Consider the following 19,487-nt stretch of genomic DNA (forward strand, 5'->3'; position numbering starts at 1 on the left):
TGGCAGCAACTCTCCCTCAGAGCCTCATTCTGTCACAAACAGCTGTTATAGCAACATCCAACTGGGACACAAACACAGACACACACTTACACTTGTATCTGTGTGTAACATTAGGTGCTTGCCTGGTATAATATCCCAACATTGCCAGATGTGTGTGTGTATGTGTGTGTGTGTGTGTCCTTGAGGCTGAACATCAAAATGTTTTTTTGATATTCTGTCACAAATAAAGGATCGGCTCGTCACAGTGACCTTCAGTATTCAGAACAAAGTCTGCACAAATTCCTGTTTTATTTTTAGAGCACACAGAGGTAACACATTACAGTCTGGTACAGCCCTATAAAATAATCTGATGTGGGATTCCTGCTGGGAAACGCTCAGTGTCTTTTATGGGCTATTAGCATAAGGGGCCATTTTCTCTTATTGGGCCAATGGAGCTGAAGAAAGCAATTACTACAGTACCGTACTGCTCAATGGGAGGGTGGGTTTTTCGAAACAGGAAAAAAAAAAAATGTGGCAGAGAGGGGAAGATGGCTAAGAGGATCACGGAGAAGAAAGGAAAGCAACGGCACAGAGAGCCGGGGCGAGAGGGGAAAGAGAGAAAAATGGGAAAATGGAACGTGGGCGACGGTCACAATGTCTCCGTGCGACAGAGGAGATGAGCGGCAGGAGAGATTGAGTGACAAAACGGCACATATAAAGGCAGTTAGGAGGAACAAAAGCAGAGTGGCAGCCAGTCCCAGTGTGGCGGAGAGTCACCCGTAATCCCGTCATCCACTCTAATCTCTATGACGACGACGCGGGGCTCCATCGGTGACATCACGATTATGAATATTCATCAGGTGAATCTGAGCTCTCCGCCGAGTCCTTCCTCCTCACATTACACACTCACGCGGTCTCGCTGTTATATATGTTCTGATTATGTACGGTCGTGAAACTGAAAGAAAGTAGGCCTCGTATATATAACGTTCAAGTAAACAGAGTAATGCAGCAAATACCAAAACATGTAGCGTCACACTGTCCTTCTGACCTGGAAGTCAGGGGTGAAATCAGACATTGGTGGGGAGTGGACATGCTGAGAGAAAAGTTAGTCTCGATCGACGATGTCGGAGCGGTGTCAAACGTTAATGGCTGCTTTGAATGGCTCCATTCGAAGGCAGGCCGAACAGCTGGCTGTCACAGAGAGGGGGCGATGTGACAATCATTTGAAGATGGGGATAATGGTGTACGTTTTCAGATCTGATATCTTTCCTGCAGGGTTACACAGACACTGGGTCTGATAGTGAAGCCAATGCTTTCATTTTGCATTCCTTCTAACAGCCAGCAGGGGGCCAACTCCACCGGTTGCAAAAAAGAAGTCCAACTGTATGTAAGCTTACGAGAAAACGACCCTACTTCTCGCTTGATTTATTATAATGTCCTCAGTTGCTTGTTTCAAGTCTTCCTCGGTGAACGCATGCAGCTCATTTAGTAAATTACAGTTCCATTTAAAGTAAAATTGAGGTCAGAGCCAATCAGGATAGAGGTGTAGCAATGCATGTAGTCCCCCAGCTCCATCCTTCAAGAAATGGTCACGTCTCGCTTCAAGAAAACAAGATGGTGACGTCTTAATGCCAAACTCGTCCACAAATCAGTGGGTGACGTCATGGTAGCTCCATCCACTATTTAGTCTGTAGTGTTTGGTTTATACATATGAAAAGGGAAATGAGAAGTTGACAACTTTAAAATGCAAATTAAGATTCTTTGTCTGATTTTCTAGGCTTGCAACCCCCTAGATTCATACTGCAACCAACCAATTTAGGAGCCTGGGAACCAACCCAGTCACCAAAAGACAAATGCTGGCATGGTCCTGTCCTGTAAAACCAAGATTAAGGTTCAATATTTCTATTTAAACTTTTTGACAGAGCTGAGCTTACGATCTGGTTAAGGCTTTAGGCACAAAAAACACAATTTTAGGTTTAGGAAATCAGGTTTTGGAGACTTGTTTTGGTCGCTGCAAATACTGCTAGAGTTGTCTGTCACATATACCTGGTTTATTCACCACAAACACCGCTGGAAATTCTTCCGAGGTTTCATAAATACCCAGTGGTGTGACACTTACAAATGTTGAAATGACATGGTCCCTTGTTAAAAGTTACTTTAAAATGTTGGAACACAGTCTTGAACTGTGGTCATTGGCTTAGTAGCCTGATCGCCTATAACTCCACATTCTGTCCACCATCCGATATACAAGTCAGGTCATAAACATATCATGTGAATGTGATATCACATTCTACAGTAGTCTGTATATGAGGTACAAATGTGAATGTATCAGTGGTTTGCAGACACGTCAAATGCCAACATTTTATCCAAAAGTATCACCAATCACAAGTTACTCCTCAAAATGTTTCAATCGGTGGCCCCTGCAGCACACCCTGTGAACAGATGGAGACCACCTGATGTGACACGCTGATAAATACTGCACATTAATGATGCAGCGCTCTCACAGAGACGTAGGAATACTATCAGATGCATCTTTTTCAATCACGGTCTGATCAGGAAAAAAGTGACAAATAGACAGATGGAGAGCAACCCGCACACACACGTGCTCGTTTGTGTACTCACGCACACACGCAGCCCTCTATATGCTTCCCAGTCTTTATCTCCTTCAAACACCTCAAATCTGGCACATCCTCCAGTCTCCTCATTAGCTTTTTTCCCTCTCTGCTTCCCATTTCCCCCCTCGACTCTCATCCTCCTCCTGTCCTCTTTCTCTCCGTCATTCAGACATCTGTGTGGTGGCTGTGGAGATAAGCAGAGGAGTTATCTATCTATCTATCAGAACGGTTGACACAGCATGGCTGATACACATCAAGTGTGTCCCTGTGTGTGTGTGTGTGTGCGTGCGTGTGTTTGCGCTGTATGGGTATGTTTCCCCGTCGATATTGTGCAGGTTTAGCTCGCAGTGTGGCGATAAAGATTTGACAGTATTCATTTGTGAAAACAAGGCCACCAAAATACGGGGTTATCCACTTGTGTGTGTGTCCAGGATGCAAATCACACAAATACACATCGGACACTCACACACATTGAAATACAAAATGAACTCACCACAGGCACTTTGAAAAGGTGACTCTTTATTTTTCTATTTATTATACTGTATATAATATTCTTCCTCTCTAGATATAGGTACTCATATTTATATCATGTAAGTAAAAGTGTGCTTTTATTCACAGCATGTGTCCATGTCAGACCGCTGTTAGTTGGAGGTTTACATTATAAAGTATACAGTGAAACTGGCTGGCAGCTATATGTGTGTGTGTGTGTGTGTGTGTGTGTGTGTGTGTGTGAGAGAGAGAGAGAGAGAGAGAGAGAGAGTTATACAGTCAGTGTGTCTGTGTATAGAAAGACAAATGTGAGAGCCAGCATGTTTCTGCATGTACGTGCATGGTGTGTGTGTGTGTTTGTGTATGTGTTTGTTGAGGACTAAGTAACTCATGACCGGGCTCAGAGGTATGGAGCAGGATAAAAGCTGCCCATGAACACAGATTTCAAAACGGCTGATCATCTTTCGACCTTTAACCCTTTTAAGTGTCTTATTCAAATTACAAACCCACATTTTTGGGGGGATTTTATTTGTTAATGCTACTTCAGGTTCCAGCTGCACTTTTGGCTTCTGTGTTTCACTTTCGTCACAGGGTAACGGCTGGTTGCTATTTACTCTCCTCATCTGCGTCTGAATAGTTTCACCTCAAAGCAAACTGCTACAACGCCTGCAAGATACACTCCCTGAAAAAAAACAAAAAAAAAACGTTTTGCCTTTTTTTCAGGTCATTGCTACACATTATCAACACATTGATATTAAAATATTAATCACTGCTTTAACTGATAGTCTTTAACTCTGTGTTGCTGTCATGGGGACTCTTGTTACTGTGCACTGCCTAAGTGCAGGTAAATCAATTAAGAAATCCATAAAAAGTTAAAATGACACTAACTCCTCCTTTTCTTCTCCTGAGTTTGTGTTCTGGCATTAGTTTTCTAACAGTCCTCAGGTCAGTTTGAAATGGATAAAGTCAGGTTACCATTCACCACATAAAGTGTTGTCTTTTTGTTAAAGGTGCACTATGTAATTCTGGGGAAGAATTTGTCTTTGTTTTCATGTCAAACTGACTTTAAATGACAACACAACAAGGACAACACTGTTTCACTTTGTTTATATGTGGCGGATCCTGCCACCTCTCTAGCTTCATACAGTGTTCTGGGGACCTTATTTTCCTCTGAGAGCAGCTTGTATTCAGTTAAATATTTCTGAGTTTGTATTGTTACCACATCAATATTGTAAATTTCTGTGACTTAGTTTATTCTGTTATCTATGTAATGCCCCTTTAAAGGTGCAATATCACATGTTATTTCTTGATAGCTTTAGTCAATTTCTGAATGTTTCAGACTAAATTTCTTGCATGTTGCACCTTTACACAAAAAGACTAAGGGGTCATCAGCCAAGCTAGCAGCTACGTGAGGCTGCACAGCTAAGATGCTAACGCCAGCATGCTGTTAAGCTCACAGGGACAATGCTAACATCAGCGTGTTGTCATTGTAGGCGAAGTACGGCTAAGGCTGATGGGAATTAGCGTTGCTGGTATAACTGCGAGTTTCTTTTTCTTTTTTTACAATTATACAGAGTGTAACATCATGGCAACCCATCCCGTAGTTGGTGAGATGTTTCAGTCCGGACCACAGTGGTCAACCGACAGCCATTTCAATCTATGGAGCCAAGTTGCTAGCAAGGCTAAAACCCCTACAGCCTGTGAACACTGTAAATAAACACTGTGATAGCTTTGTGTTGTGTTCACCGGTCTGTGGTAGCCTGACTCTACTCATTACAACATGGCTCGGTAGAAAGTGATGGACAGTTTCATGTCTTTGGGGCATGGCTTACTCAGATAAGAGTCTGACTTATACAAAAAAATCTGAGCAGTTATCCAATAAAAGGAATTCCTCTGAGGTCCAATAAAAACTGATCTCAGCAGGAATCTGATCAACTTTTGTTGTCCCATTTCTCTCATAGCTGCAAAACACCTTTTCCAAGAGGGGGGGAAACCTTTCACATGTACCGTTGCTCCCGCTCATAGGCAATTTATGCAAGAGGGAGCCTGAATGCACCTGATGTGGAGCGTAACTCTCAGAGCCATTTTGGGCCTTTCATCCTTGGTCGGTCAACCGTGCCAGTCTTGGATATGTTCTGCACGTAAACAACACTGCCTGAACGCGGGGCTGGAGGCGAAAACCGTAAAAAAGCAGATTTGAATTGCTCTGTACTTGCTGTCAGAATAATATATGCGAAATGTGAGACAGGTATGTAATCTCTCCAGCTAAAGGGGCTGACGGTTGATTCGAAATCAGGATGATGGCAGTCAAGAAAAACGGGCTGAATAGATTCTCTTTAGTGGACTTGTATTAGAAACCAACAATCTACCTGTCTAGAATCTCTCCGTATTAAGGACGCACATTTTGCTTCTGATTGGCAGTGGTAGTGGAAAGACCTCTCATGCTGTCATGTGAAAGCTCCTGTAAAAAAACAAAAAAAAAAACAAAATCGTCGACCAAGCCAAGCTAGTAGATTTTTTTTTTGTCTGGTTCTCAGCAGGCTGCACCAGGTTGTGCTGATTCAAGACCAGCTGTCATTAGGGATACGATAGATTCTTCTCTATCCCGCTAAGCCCCCTCTGCTGATCCTGAATCAGCCGTGCAGGCCTGAGACGACAAGTCAGATCTCAGCAGCGTGTGTGACTGAATAAAAGACCTTTGAAATAAGAAATGACTTCCCTTTCAGCCTCGTAGCATTAACTCCTTACTGAGTTTTTGTCAGTAACACACGTAATCCACCAGAAAACCACTGACTCCGAAACAGTCCTTGTATCTCGTATGGCTGCGTCTGCTGAGGAATGATTGGGGCAGTTAGCTCTGAAACTGATCCCAGTGCAACCGTTACAGGTCGTGGGAATGCAGAGGAGGTTACACTGGAAGCCCCATGGCTGATCTGGGAGCTGTCTGAAGGCAGGACAGGCAGGCACTGGGTGCATGGGTGAGGAGAGGCTAACTGCACGCACACACGCACAGACGCACAAACACACACGCACACACACATCAATATTAACACACACAAACATGCAGGCACATAACTCCACCCGTAAGCCCTCCTCACACAGTAACCTTGTACGTGTTTGTGTTTGTGTGTGTGTGTGTGTGTGTGTGTGTGTGTGTTGGGAGTGAGTGCAAAGTGTAGAGTGTTTATAGCGTGTGTTTGTCTCACAACTACTCCATTAAATTCACATTTCTCAAGCAGTTCTTCTGGTCCTCCGTGTTCGATTAGCTGGCTCAGTGTAGTAAGTTCCGTCGAGGAGCGACACGTCAGCGACAGAAACAGTTTGTTGTTTTTCCTCCCAAAGAAACACTTAGAATGATTTTTTTTTTTTTTTTTCCAAACGTGACACAGTGATTTTTTTCTTTTGAATAGGACACATTTCGTACCCACACCGCACTGGGCGTAGCTGAAGCCGTGAGTGTGCTCTGTATGAGTGTGTGTTTCTGTGCATAAACACGTGTGTGTGTATATTTTTGGACCATTAATGAGTGTCTGTATTGCTATGTGTTGTGTTCTTGTGTTTCTATACTCTTGAGGACCTATATCAACCCACACAACTCTTGTGAAATGAGGACTTTTTAATGTTTTGCTTTCCTTCAGGTCAGATTTAGGAATAAGTCAGTTCAAGGTGCAATAAGTAAAATTCGTCCACCTTCTCAATTAAGACTCAATCAAAGGGCACCACATCACCTCCAACTGCTGCCAACTGTAGCTGCGGCAAGCTAATTAGCTCAGTTAGCTGTGCAGTTATCAATCCGGACTGGGAGCTTGGAACACACGTTGGATGACACTGAAACTGTTATTTCTTCATTTTCCGTTGATAACTATTATATTTTCAGTCGAAATTGTTACATATTCTACCTTAAGATTCCTCATTACGATTTGGTAAGCATGGCTGTTTTATTCATACAAAATGACTATTATCTCCATCTGCTGTCAATATCTTAATTTCCTGAATTTTGCTGTGAATTTAATTTAATTTCAACCTGTTATGAACGTGTACTCAAGCTCGAGCCGAACGGAAAAGGAAGATGGTGAGACCTAACAGCGTGTTTAACCACGTGTGTCTCTTTCAATGTGTAAGATTTTGTGTATTTTTCAAGATAATAATCATGAATAGCAAATTTAGAGTACATTTAACTGTAGTTATTACTTATTTCACTGTTAACAAAAGGTGAAATGCGATTGAAATCATGTTTATAGGTGAACTACACAGTAATTATTCACCATTTACCAAGTATTAAAACATCAGTCAAACAATTGCTTAATGTTTTATGAAGTATTTCATAGCTTGTGAACAGTGAAATAACTATTATCTAACCAACTCATTTAATTAAATACAAATGTACTTTTACCAATGACAGTTACTATAAAGTGTTGGCTTGAGACTGTGGGTGAGTAATTGAGTATCACAGTGCCTTAAATTGTAAACTGTTCCTCATGTTTTGCCCCTGTCAGTTTAAAGGTGCACCGTGTAGTGTCGGGAAAAGACAGTTCAATCAGAGAATATGCTGATATGCCTAAAATAAATAAACAAACTCTGTTTACATGACTGAATAAACAAACTGACCTTAAAGGATACCATTTCACACAGGTTTAGTTTGTTTATATATGGCAGACCCTGCCACCGACAGTGTTCAGGGACCTTATTTTCCTCTGCGAACAGCTTGTTTATTAAGTTATATTTCTGAGTTTGTGTCATTACCTCATTAATATTATAAATATTAAAATTTGAATTTCTTCTCCAACACTACGTAGTGCCCCTTTAACGGACTGCCGTATTGGATTGCATTCAGCCCCTGTTGCAGGTCAATTTTAACCGTCGTGCACAGGGTCTATAAGTCCTCAGAACTGCAGTGGAAAGTATGTATGTGTGTGTGTGTTTGTATGTGTGTGTGTGTGTGTGTGATGCACTTTCAGTGTTGAGTGTCCCGCTGACAAACTGTAAAGTGACCTCTGGCACCAGTGAGGTGAGGTGAATGTCCACGAGAGATCCTCCGAGCGCTCCACTGTCTCTTCGCCCTCCTCCTGTCAGAGGCTTCAGATGTGATCAAAACAACACAATCTCACAAACCACATCAAAGTAGAAAATGAAACTAGAATAATATAATATTACAAAGACTACGACCCCTGCTTTCCCAACTCTGCTCCCCTTCGATCAAACCCCCCTTTAATAGATTAATAACTATAATATGTGTCAGAGTTTGTCATCCTCTGCACAGTGGCACCTTTAGAGTAGAATCATTTTTTTTTCTTTTTCTTTACTAATAATACAATTATTTGTTGTTGATATCAGAGTATCAAAGCTGTATGGCGGTAAGAAGAGATAGACAGAATTTTGGTCTCAAAAAGCACCCTGCGCTCTATTGGAGTAAACATCATTAAACACAGCACAGGCTTACGGGTCCACACACCCTTGTAAGGCGTCTTAAGTGTAGCAGTCCGGTGTCCCTACGGGGTATAGAGATTAGGGTGCCATTTGAGACTCCATTAGAGATATAGCGAATGTGAGCACTGGAAGCGGATGGATATGGCATGCATGGTTTTGAAAGGTCAATGCTGACATGGCTCATGGATGCGGTTCTGAACCCTGACCCCCTTGCGGACCCTCAGGATCCGAGGGGGGCCTCTGATGTGCTGAGCTACATAGCTACTACTGCTGAGTCGGTATACTGCAGGAAATCCTATGCAAAAAAGAGTACTTAGAGCGGTGAGTCTAAAGCTAACCTGGAGGCCAGGATATACAGGAAACATTTTGAGTAATATTTGGCACCAAGTATGATTAACAATATTTTGCTCATATATGTTTGATCCTTAAGCTAACTTAAATAATTCTCCTTTAATAAAAAATGATCCTACCTCTGCTTAAGGCAATGTTCTTCACCTCTAATTACTTCAGAAAGTCACCCATGTAAGCTAAAGTTAGCAACAACAACAAAAAAAAGCAGCTAAAGGCTAACCTGTTGCTAACACAAGTAGGAGAGTACAGTCATTGCGTTTACTCTACCTTGGCTCCTCTTTAGCAAGAAGCGTGTTATATACTCAGTTAGCTACTCAGCTGGTTTTTAAAACGGTTCCTCTTGTGCAAATGTACTTTGCCTTTCCTTCCTATGCGACACCCTTGAAACGACGTCGCCACAGCGCCGAGCATAAAAAGCCCTTGTGTGCTCCTGTCCTTTAAAAATTAAAAGCCCTTGCTTTGAGAAAAGCAGTTTTTTTTTGCCCCCCCCTTTCACATCCTGTGACAACTGCTGATGTTGTAGTTAAGCTTGCAAAATTAATATTTACATGTGGAGGACAGCAAGAGCAAGTCCGTGGTGATGCACGTTTGTCCCTTTAAGCTCCCGATATGGCGTCAGATAAAACAGCAGCGTCATCAATTAAACAGTGTGACTGAGGGTTAAAACATCTTTTTATTATCAGGGTAATAACTCTCAGAGTGTGACTGGTATCAGCGTTGTGACGCGTCATGTTTAGTTTGTACAAAACAGTGCAATGGTGGCTTAGGGAGGTAAAGACAAAGAAAAATGCTGTTAACATTTATACTAGCTACACACGCTCTCTCTCCACAACTCTACATAGCCTCCTGATGACTCCGTCACAACCCCTCCCCCTTCTACGTACGTATGTGTGATCAGGTGTTGCTGATAAATGGTACAATGCGATCTCCAGCACTCTCCTGCACTCTTGTTGCCATTTGGCTCTTTGTATGTGTTGTAGCAGGCTAAATATCCTCAATGTTGTACAACAGTTAGCAACAGATCACAAAGTTTTGAGTGCCATCGGGTGGATGTCTTGTCCAACATTAGAAAAAGCGTCCTAAATCTTGCAAAAAAGTTTCTTTTGTTCGTACGTACGCTCGCATTTTTTTTTTTTTTTTTGCTTGATTCAAGAAGATAGTTAATGCACTCTGTGGAAGATGGACACACCTCTCTCAACTAAGTTCTGACATGGGGAACGTTTAACTGACATGCCTGATCAGCTGTTTCCGATCTGAGAGGAGAGAGAAAAATAGCAGCAGATCTGATGTAACATTCAACAGAAATTTCATTTCCGTCGCGTTTCGACCTCATTTGGTTTGACTGACGGGCTTTGACTGATGGTTTGCGACCGGCGAACTGCCCTCCAGTTATCTCCACGACAATGCTCCTGATAATCAACTGACAGTCGTGGATGGCTGTCAAAATTTGCTCAAAATTTGCTTTGCGTCTGAATGGACGCCTGGCTCGCGACACTGATCCAGCCTCATCTGCGTCTCTCGTCTGACGCTGTCTAGTTCATCCGATCACTGCGGGGGATTCAAACCCTCCATTGCTGTTTCCATTCAAAAACGAGCCCTTTTACCCTTTGTCTGTGTTGTCTTGCGCAACTTAGGACTCTTCATCGAGGCAGAGGAGTGTGCCCGTCATGTTCGCGAGTGGAAAGCGACTTTGTCAGAGAGCGCGCGCCGACGACCTAACCTCAACTCACATCTGCCAAGTTTGAGTTAAATCCATCCGCTCAGCATTTTTGACGTTTAAATATCTGAGAGAGCGCTGGAGAGAGGGAGATAAATGGAAAAGATGAACAGGTGTTTGAAATAAAATAGGGCTGTGACTGTCAGCTGTATGTAGGAGACATGTGAGAGATGTGCAGACGTTTTTTGGGGCGTTTGTGTATACAGTATGCTCACATGTAAGGGAGATAAAAGAGGGGGAGAGGCTGTGAGTGACAGCTGGATGCATGGAGCACAAATCCTCTGAATAATGCATGGGACTTCCTCCAATTCCATCTTTTTATCTTGAACTTTCAACAAATCCTCCGTTGGAGAAGAGAGATGTGTACTTTAGACTGAAGTGAGCATTTTCTCAGTGTTTATTTCTGCAGCTGAAAGTTTTTTTTTTTTTTTTTGACAATTGCTCTGGCAAGAGAAGACAGCTTTATGTTAAATTCATCTAAAAGAGGTAGTGGGCAAATAAAAAAAGAAAGAAAAAAAAGTCCATCTGTTTGTTTAATGTCTTTTTGGCTCTGCCTTAAAGCATATTCACAGCTCAGCGGTCTCCTCTCCACAGTACCCTGAACCAACAACCTCCAGAAAACCTAACTAGTCTATACGAGCAACACCAACGGAAGACAGGACCTAAAAGAGAGAGAGACAGGGTGAGAGGAGGTGTGGCAGTGAGGTGAGTCATGGGGCTACACAGAAAAATGTGGAGGGTGAGAGGTGACGAGTGAAGACAGACACATATTTTGATCATCTCTTTAAGTTTAAGGTGAAAAAAAAAGAAAAGAATCGAGATGACTGGTGTGGCCGGGGTCAAAGGAAGCACCAATGATGTAACTTTACCATCTAAAAGAAATTCATTAGTTTTTGTTGAGTCACACCATTCTTCCCCCCCAACAGCTGATCTGTAGTCAGTGTACTTCATCAAAACAACCACTATGCAGGTTTAACAACTGACCGGGGATCAGAGAGATGGGGGTAAATGTTGGCAGGAATGAGCTCGATTCATTTTCAGTTTGGCCGGTTATGAAGTGAGCCTCTCCACTGTCAAATCAATCAATCGATATGAAAGGAGTTTATATACAATATGTCTAGAAAATAATAACTAGTGCCACAAATGTGCTGCCATTAAATGGACAAACTGCATCTTCACTTGATATTTTTGAATCCAGCCGAACTGAAAGTGAATCAACCCCGATCCTGAGGTGTTAACTTCCACACTTTTAAAACAGCAATGTACTCAAGAGAGACAGCTCGGAGCTCGACGGCTGTTCCCTGCACTAATCCCAACTGCTGCTATCCAAAAAAGTCAGGAGGACAGAGGTCAAAAGGTCACACGGAGTCTCTCGACCTCTTTCCTCTTCTCCTTTAGTTCACATTATTTTAGGAGAAGTTGCCCCAAACAGCAAACCACTTACGATATGATTTTAAATCCCGTTTCAAAAGCCAGGGAGTCAATTTATGAGCATAAATTGAATGTGCCTTCATATGTAAGGATTTACAGGTATAACTACAGTGATATGTGGTAAAGTGGAGTTGGGAACAACTTCTCCGTCAAAACCGACCCTGCTACACGCACTGAAACTCTCACAGGGCTCAGGATTCACAGTTCGAAGGCTAAAAGTTCACAGTTCGCAGTCAAAGTTTAGCAAACCCCCTTTTCCCACCCAGTAACCCTGTGTCCCCTGCTTTCACTCGCACTCCCCCTGTGTTTCACATCATCCCTCTCTTTGATACTTTGATTGGGCGATACATCTGCAGCCAGCGCTCCCTCACACGGGCGTGGTCCTGCGGTTGGGGTCCTTGCTGTAGTCTTTAGTGAGTGTGCTGCTCTGAAGGAACTCCCTCTCTGAGTTGAGCAGCCCACCCATGCCGCCACCGGATTTGGTGCCAGCGTTTCCTGCCTCGCGTGGGTTCAGCGTGTACATGGGCATCTCGGAGGCGGCGGGCCCCGTGTAGCCGCCTTTCCCCAGGGGTGAGGCGTCGCGGCTGGGGGCTTCAGAAGAGCGAACACTGGAGCGGCGTCGGAAGCGGTAGCGGTAAGAGGGGATGCGGCTGAAGGCGGACTTCTTAATGAGCTCAGTGCGGGACTTGGCCCGTAGCTTGCGGTGCTTCTCGATGAACATGTGCACGGCCAGAACACCCACCATTTCTGCCATGATGAAGGAGAGGGCGCCAAAGTAGAAGGACCAGCCGTAGGAGTAGGACTTTTTGCTGTCGCTCTGGCCCGGGTCACCCGAGTTGGCTGAGATATAGACAATAATTCCTATGATGTTACTGAGCCCTAGAGGATAAGAAAAGAAAGAGAAAGATAATAGGAGATGGGAGCTGAAAGGGTGTGAGATTGACCCACTCATTTAAACAAAAACAAGAAGAACAGTACACAATGTCAGTAACTCTCAGAGACAGAGGTTGGTCTCTAAATCGCCACAGTTAAAGGTGCAATATGTCGATTTCCTATTCCAAAAAAAAAGGGTGTATACCCAGAATAACCTCTAACTGCTGCTAATTGTAGCTGCCATTAGCTCAGTTAGCTGCACAGCTAGCGGTCTGATAGGCTGACTCAGCCCAAACTGGGAGCTCAGAGGACCAGGGTTGTTTACACTGATACCAATTTAGCTATTGACCATCCATAAAGGGAGGTTTACATTCCTGGCGTGCAAGCTTCACAGTGAGCACATCAAAAACGACGGCTTTCCAACCCGAGATATGGGACCCTCTTACGACGAATCCAAAGAGACACGTGGATGTCTGACTGGCACTGCCATAGTGCCAAACCACTACTGTGGCTAAAAGTGGCAGATGAGTGAGATTGAAAAGTGAATGATAAGCGGGAGGAAAGTGTCAGAGAGTCGCACTGGCGCCTGATGGAAGCATCGGAGAGAGTCATCGCACACAGCTGGGCTCTCTTATTCCATATCATTAGTCCAGAGTACAGTACTCATGCAGTGCGGTGGAATGCATAGAATGGGGACAATTAGCCAGCAGCAATTAACCAGAATCAGCCTATTGTGGTAAATAATTACCAATTTGGCTCCATAAATTTACTACAAAACCCAGTGGGACCCTACACATCCCACTAAACAGCAATTACAACCCTTTGTGTATGTATCAGTGGCGAGAGTGTGTGAAGTGTGGGTGTTTTGAAGGGCTAATGTCAGCATCCATGTGATAGATGATGTGGGTGAGTATGTATGTGTGTGTACCCTCACAGTGCATCACTGTGGTGTTTTTGCTGATTGATTAATCTGCTGCTGTGACCAAATTTCCACACTCCGGCTTCTCACACAGGCACTTCTGTGTGCTTTAGATGCCTGACGGGCTTCTTCTACAAATATTTGAGCGCGGTTCATCCTCTGTTGGAAGTGGCGGCACAGTTACAAAATTACACACACTCACAGACATACACGTAGCCCGTTGCTGTCATATTTATCTAAATTTCCAGAAAAAGGCACACACACACACACACACACACAGTGGAGACTCACCTGCAGAGACGAAGAAGATTCCCGCACTGAGGATGACATTGTGACGGCTCCGGTAAAACTCGCTGGCGGCCACACAGAGCCCTCCGAGGAACAGCAGACCTACACTCATGATGGGGAAGATACTGGAGGCACGCACAGCACCTGTATACACAAACACACACACGAAGAAGAATGAGAGGAAACATGTTTACAACTGATAGGTACAAACGTTTTGTGCAGTGTAAAGATGCTACCTTTCAGAATGAAACTGAAAATGTGTTCAAGTACATTACATACTGTACATATTATATACTGTATATTTTATATTGACATTTCTGCAAAATGTATCGTATCATGTTCAGATTACATGTTTATGACCTCACTTTCATATCTTGAGGTGAAGGGGACAGTGGTGGAGTTACGGGCAAGAAGGCTGTCAAGCACAGTGACCGCAGTTCAAGACAGAGTTTCAACATTTGCAAGGGTGATAACACTGTATTTTTTTGTAAGCTTGATGCCACCAATATTTTTAAGAAAATATCAGGATTATTTCCTGCCATGTTTGTAGCGACACAAGAGGGATATTTCTGACATGACGTTTTACATTTTCACTTGCGTTTGTGGCGACCAATACAGGAATTTGAAGCCAAAACATAATATTTTCCTCTGCCTAATCAAGTGGTATTTGTGCCTAAACCTGACCAGCCAATGAGTGCAGCGTTGTCACAAGATGAAATTGAAAATGAAACCTCAAGAAACGTAATGTTGCAACATATCCGTGGATTGCAGTAGTTTATCAAAATGTATTCCACTGATTGGGACGCAAGCGAGCAGAAGGTTTACAATCACATTAACAATATTTGTAAAAGAAGATGAAGTGATACAACACAGCAACATACTGGGTGAATGCTGTTTGCAAATGTGGCCCTCACTCGCTGTTTAAGAGAACAAATTTGTTCGAAAAATAAACTGGTGAGACTTCATTAAAGAAGCTGTCAAAACTCCTACACTGTTCCTCCAACGGTCAGCACTTTAACCTCATTGTCATTTTTTTATGTTGGGATCCACTCTGCTAAACAAAGTGCTAAAACAATGAAAAATGTGTCACTGTGCACACACGCACGCACACACACACATGCGCCAGTGTGCTGCTGCATGCTTGACTGAGTCTGAATCCAGAACATGTTAAAGCATTCAGAGGCCTCGCTTCAGAGAGAGAGAGAGAGAGAGAGAGAGCGAGAGATGTAGAGGGAAAAGATGGACTAAAACCAAGACAGATGGAGAGTCGCACTGACACATATGCAAGGCAAAAATAATGAATCGCAAAGATGATGAAAATGAAAGCGACGCTGCAGTAGGAGTGAAGTGTTTGTCAGAGGCCCATATGTGTACATGATGTGACACCATATTGAAGGATATCTACAAACAGCTTGTCATGCAGAACTGAGCCGCATGCTATTTTTCCATTTTTCCATAACAGCTGATGCGTATTCACAGGTGCATCGTTTAAAATAATAATTGAAAACCTCCCATGTTTGACATGTTTGTGTTTCTGCGTCCGAGTGTGAATCTGTTTTCTTTACGCTTCCTGCGTTCCAAAACATCTTCAGCATGACTGACAGCTGCAGCGACCAGTTGCGTAGCGTGGATTTAGCTATAAGCCCCGCCCCTGTGGCCCACACCCCTGGGCTGTATGAAATGCCGGTCACTAGGTCCCCGCTCCCCATTGGCTGGGCAGCTCTGAGCCCTGTGATCTAATTGGCTGCCTCTGGGGATGTTGCTCCATGTTCAGTGGAGCAACGAAAAAGAAGCACAGGCTGAATCCATTTCCCCTTTTTTTTCTCCTTGTTGTTGTTGCATTTTCCTCGCTTCGTCCATCTTTACTCTGTGTTTACTGTGGAAGAAGGAACAGACAGAGCCCCCTCCTCTCTGTTCACCCTCCTCTCCCTATCTCTGTGGCTGCATCCTGTTTACCTCTGTCCTATTACTCTTTCTGGAAATAACAATGCACTTCCTCCTTTATCCTTCGTCATTTTCTCATCATGCCGATGTTTTTTCCTTCTCATTTTTCTCACGTGCTTGCTGATAAAACCCTACCGTCTGTTTATATCTCTTGTTGTTTCCATTAAACCCTCTCCTTTCATCTATCTCCTCTCTCTTATTCCCTGTAGCTACTATTTATCCTTCCCAGCCAATGTGACGCAAGATAGTTCCATCATGTCTGCAGCGATTTCCTCTCCGCTGGATGAACACAACTCGATGTTTCTCGAAATTTTTCTTCTAAACTGCATTGTAATCTGCTAAGATAGTACCTATTTTACTACCCACTTGAGTAACACCATGTTAATACCAGGACCAAGGAGACTGCACATCATTAACTAACATCAGTTTGTGGGGCTACAGTTATCTTTAAGCTTTCTCGGATCATTTCATCATCTCAGGTTTATGTTAGAATGTAAATTAAGAGTCTGATCTTACATGCTGTAATACTCAGAATAACAACTGTACAGCTTTATGTTCAGTCTGTTTGCATCATATCATGTATGTGTCCATTATGTGCATAAATATGTGTAATCTGTAGGATCTATGCAAAAACATAGAGAGCAGCATATCACCAGAGTGACCAACTACTGCTGGCTTTACCTGGTTGTCCTTGACTAGAGCTTGTTACCAACAGACAGTCGGACATCAGCAGTGATTGAAATGGCGTTCGGAGCTGGAATATTTTTTCCAGAGTGGATTGTCGAAAGACAAACCAAGACCGTGTGGATGTGTTTTTATTTGTTTGAATGAGGTGTGCTTAATGACGAGTCAACGGGGTATTTAAGCTCAACTTAGTTTGGTAAAAGAAAATAGAAAACTGTTTAGTGAGGAAAACAGAAGTGAAAGAGCGGTTTGATCTCTTTCTATATCCCAGATTTTATTCCATGGCTTATTTAGGCTCCTCACATATTTAACAGGTTACACAAATTGTGGGACCTTAAAACCGGGGTCAGAGGCAGGCCAGTGATACCTGAGGCTGGTTGTGAAGATTGCAGCGTGTGCTCATTGTGTGTCATATTGAACTTACGGAGGAGGTATTCAGCAGCATCGGCTTCATAGTCAGCGTCCTCTGGGAAGTGATCGATCTTCTTACACACACCTCTGAAAGTTCCTGCAGAGAGGGAACACACATTAGCGGGGATCTGTTTTGTTACACATGAGAAGATTAAATATTATTGTAGTACTCCACATGTAGTCACACACACATACACACACATTGAATTAAAATGGAACAAAATGGTAAATTGTCAGTGGAAGTCAAGATTAATTTATACCAGAATGAATGCATGAGTGGCTGTTTTTTGTTTTTTATATCACATCCTGACATCCTAAGAGTTACTTTTTGAGAAGTGATCCAAGTTGGGATGGTATCTTTCAACAGGATTTTGCTTACATATTTCCTGAATGGTCACAGCTGCATTCCTTGCACTACAAATGCCTAAAAATGCCACATTGTTCTGGTGTTATGATAGCAGCTGTTAGCTAGTCAGCTAGAGTATCTACACAGCAAGAATAATTTATGGCTAGAGTGAGCACTAGGTTAAAATGAATCAGTCAATTACCTTTTGTCAAATGATTAACTGCTTGGTCAGGAAAACATGGCCATCGATTGACTGATGTTGTACTTTTTGACAATCAATAATCAGTAAGCAATCTTTTTGTGTGATTGTACTGCATCGTAATCCCATTTCCTGGACAGTGAACATGTACACATCCATTTCCATACATGTACGTGAACCGCAGAAAAAACAGCAGAAAGGCGAGCGGGAGAGAGAGAGATGACAGATGATCCAGGACAGAGCTGTAGCCTCCAGGGCATGTGTGGGAAACACCAATGAAAAGCCTTATCACACCCAACATACACACACATACACACACACACACCAATGCACACACGCACAGTTACCACTTTGAATACAAAACCACACACTAAAATACAGACATCAAGTGTACACACCTCTCACATCACCAAAGCTCATTAAACTGATATATGAACACTATCAATCATGCATGTAAGTAAAAGCCTTTACATTAGTGTAGGTCAGTTTGTGTGTGTGTGTGTATGTGTGTGTGTGTGTGTGTGTGTGTGTGTGTGTGTGTGTGTGTGTTTGTGTTGTATTGACTAGGATGCAGTCTCCTAAAAGCGTGCCGTGTGTCAGGCAGAGAGTGACTCATCCCCCTTAGTACAAGTCCTCCTCAAACACACACACACACACACACACATACACACACACGCACACACACACACACACACACAGCTTAATTCTCACCCATCATTCAGGCCCATTCACACACGGTCAACACCATAGGGGATGTGTGTGAGAGAGAGAGTAAGAGAGAGAGAGTGTGAGAGAGAGAGAGGGAGAGATGGGGGGGTGACCAGGGAGGGATGATGAAGGGGAAGAGGAGAGAAGGCGAGATGAAGGAGGATGAAGAGAGAGGAAGTGGTGGTTGAAAGAGGTTCTGGTGGCACAACGACATGCCAGAATGAGAGAGAAATGGGAGGATGGAGGCTGCCGATGAACAACAAGCGACTCAACCTAATTGCTTATTTGCATATGAAGAGGCTCTTTCCAGTACCCACACTCAGAAAATCATTCATAAATTGATTCATCCAGCTCATGCAGTCAGTGACTTAATTCTGACTGAGACTCTGATTGACAAAAGAGGCATTTACACAGTGTTTGATATCTATATTTAATAAATCTATAACATTTTCATATGAATCCAAGTCTGTTTTTCTACATTTTAATACACACAAATATCTGTACTGTATCTTCTTTGAAAACCCTTTTTAGGACTGCTGCAGTCCTCATCTTTTCACACTGTTATCAATGGTTCTGTTTTTGGTTGAAAAGGCTGGTTCGCAAAAAAGGAATGATTTTATCCGAAACCCAAACGATTCAAAATGGCTGCATTTTATAAATCTGTGACTGCTCTCCCTTTTCTGGTCTGTCCTGTTCAGCGGTTATCCGTCCAGTGTGTCTCCAGACCGTGATACAAACTGTCGGAGCTAAAGCAAACAAGACGGAATCAATCTAGAACTATAAGTGACTCATTTCGAGTACATTTTTCTGGATCAAGCTCATCATATCTGAATATTTTCTGGTTCCCTTACTCATCTAAGAAATATGACTAGTAACCTTAATGTCTCCTGGTTTGGGAATGTTTGTCTTGACAAGACTTTAGAAGACATTACCCTGAAGGTTCTGAGAGCTGCTGAGGGCATTTTTCACAATCTGACAAACTAAGCACCTTGTGTTTTTGTCACTTACATCCTTAAGTCCTCTTCCACAGAGTCAGCCAAGGTGCACCGCCTATTTCTAGAGAGGGGCTGTACGTGTTTTAAGTGGCTGCAGTAGGGGAGAGTATG

At 43.0% G+C, this 19,487-nt stretch overlaps 1 protein-coding gene across 1 annotated transcript in view; it reads right to left on the bottom strand.

The window, feature by feature from the left end:
* Positions 1-7,803: 7,803 nt before the first annotated feature.
* The window catches only part of cacng3b (calcium channel, voltage-dependent, gamma subunit 3b), a 28,035-nt gene continuing 16,351 nt past the window's right edge, over positions 7,804-19,487 (bottom strand). Inside the window, exons 3-5 of the mRNA XM_037090222.1 lie at positions 17,142-17,225; positions 14,093-14,233; positions 7,804-12,888 (exon numbers count right to left, since the gene is read on the bottom strand). Coding sequence (XP_036946117.1) covers positions 12,377-12,888; positions 14,093-14,233; positions 17,142-17,225 — 737 coding nt within the window. The 3' untranslated portion in view covers positions 7,804-12,376. The remainder of the gene's footprint in view (positions 12,889-14,092; positions 14,234-17,141; positions 17,226-19,487) is intronic.

The sequence above is a fragment of the Acanthopagrus latus genome, chromosome 23, assembly GCF_904848185.1.
Source record: "Acanthopagrus latus isolate v.2019 chromosome 23, fAcaLat1.1, whole genome shotgun sequence".
Lineage (NCBI taxonomy): Eukaryota > Metazoa > Chordata > Actinopteri > Spariformes > Sparidae > Acanthopagrus > Acanthopagrus latus.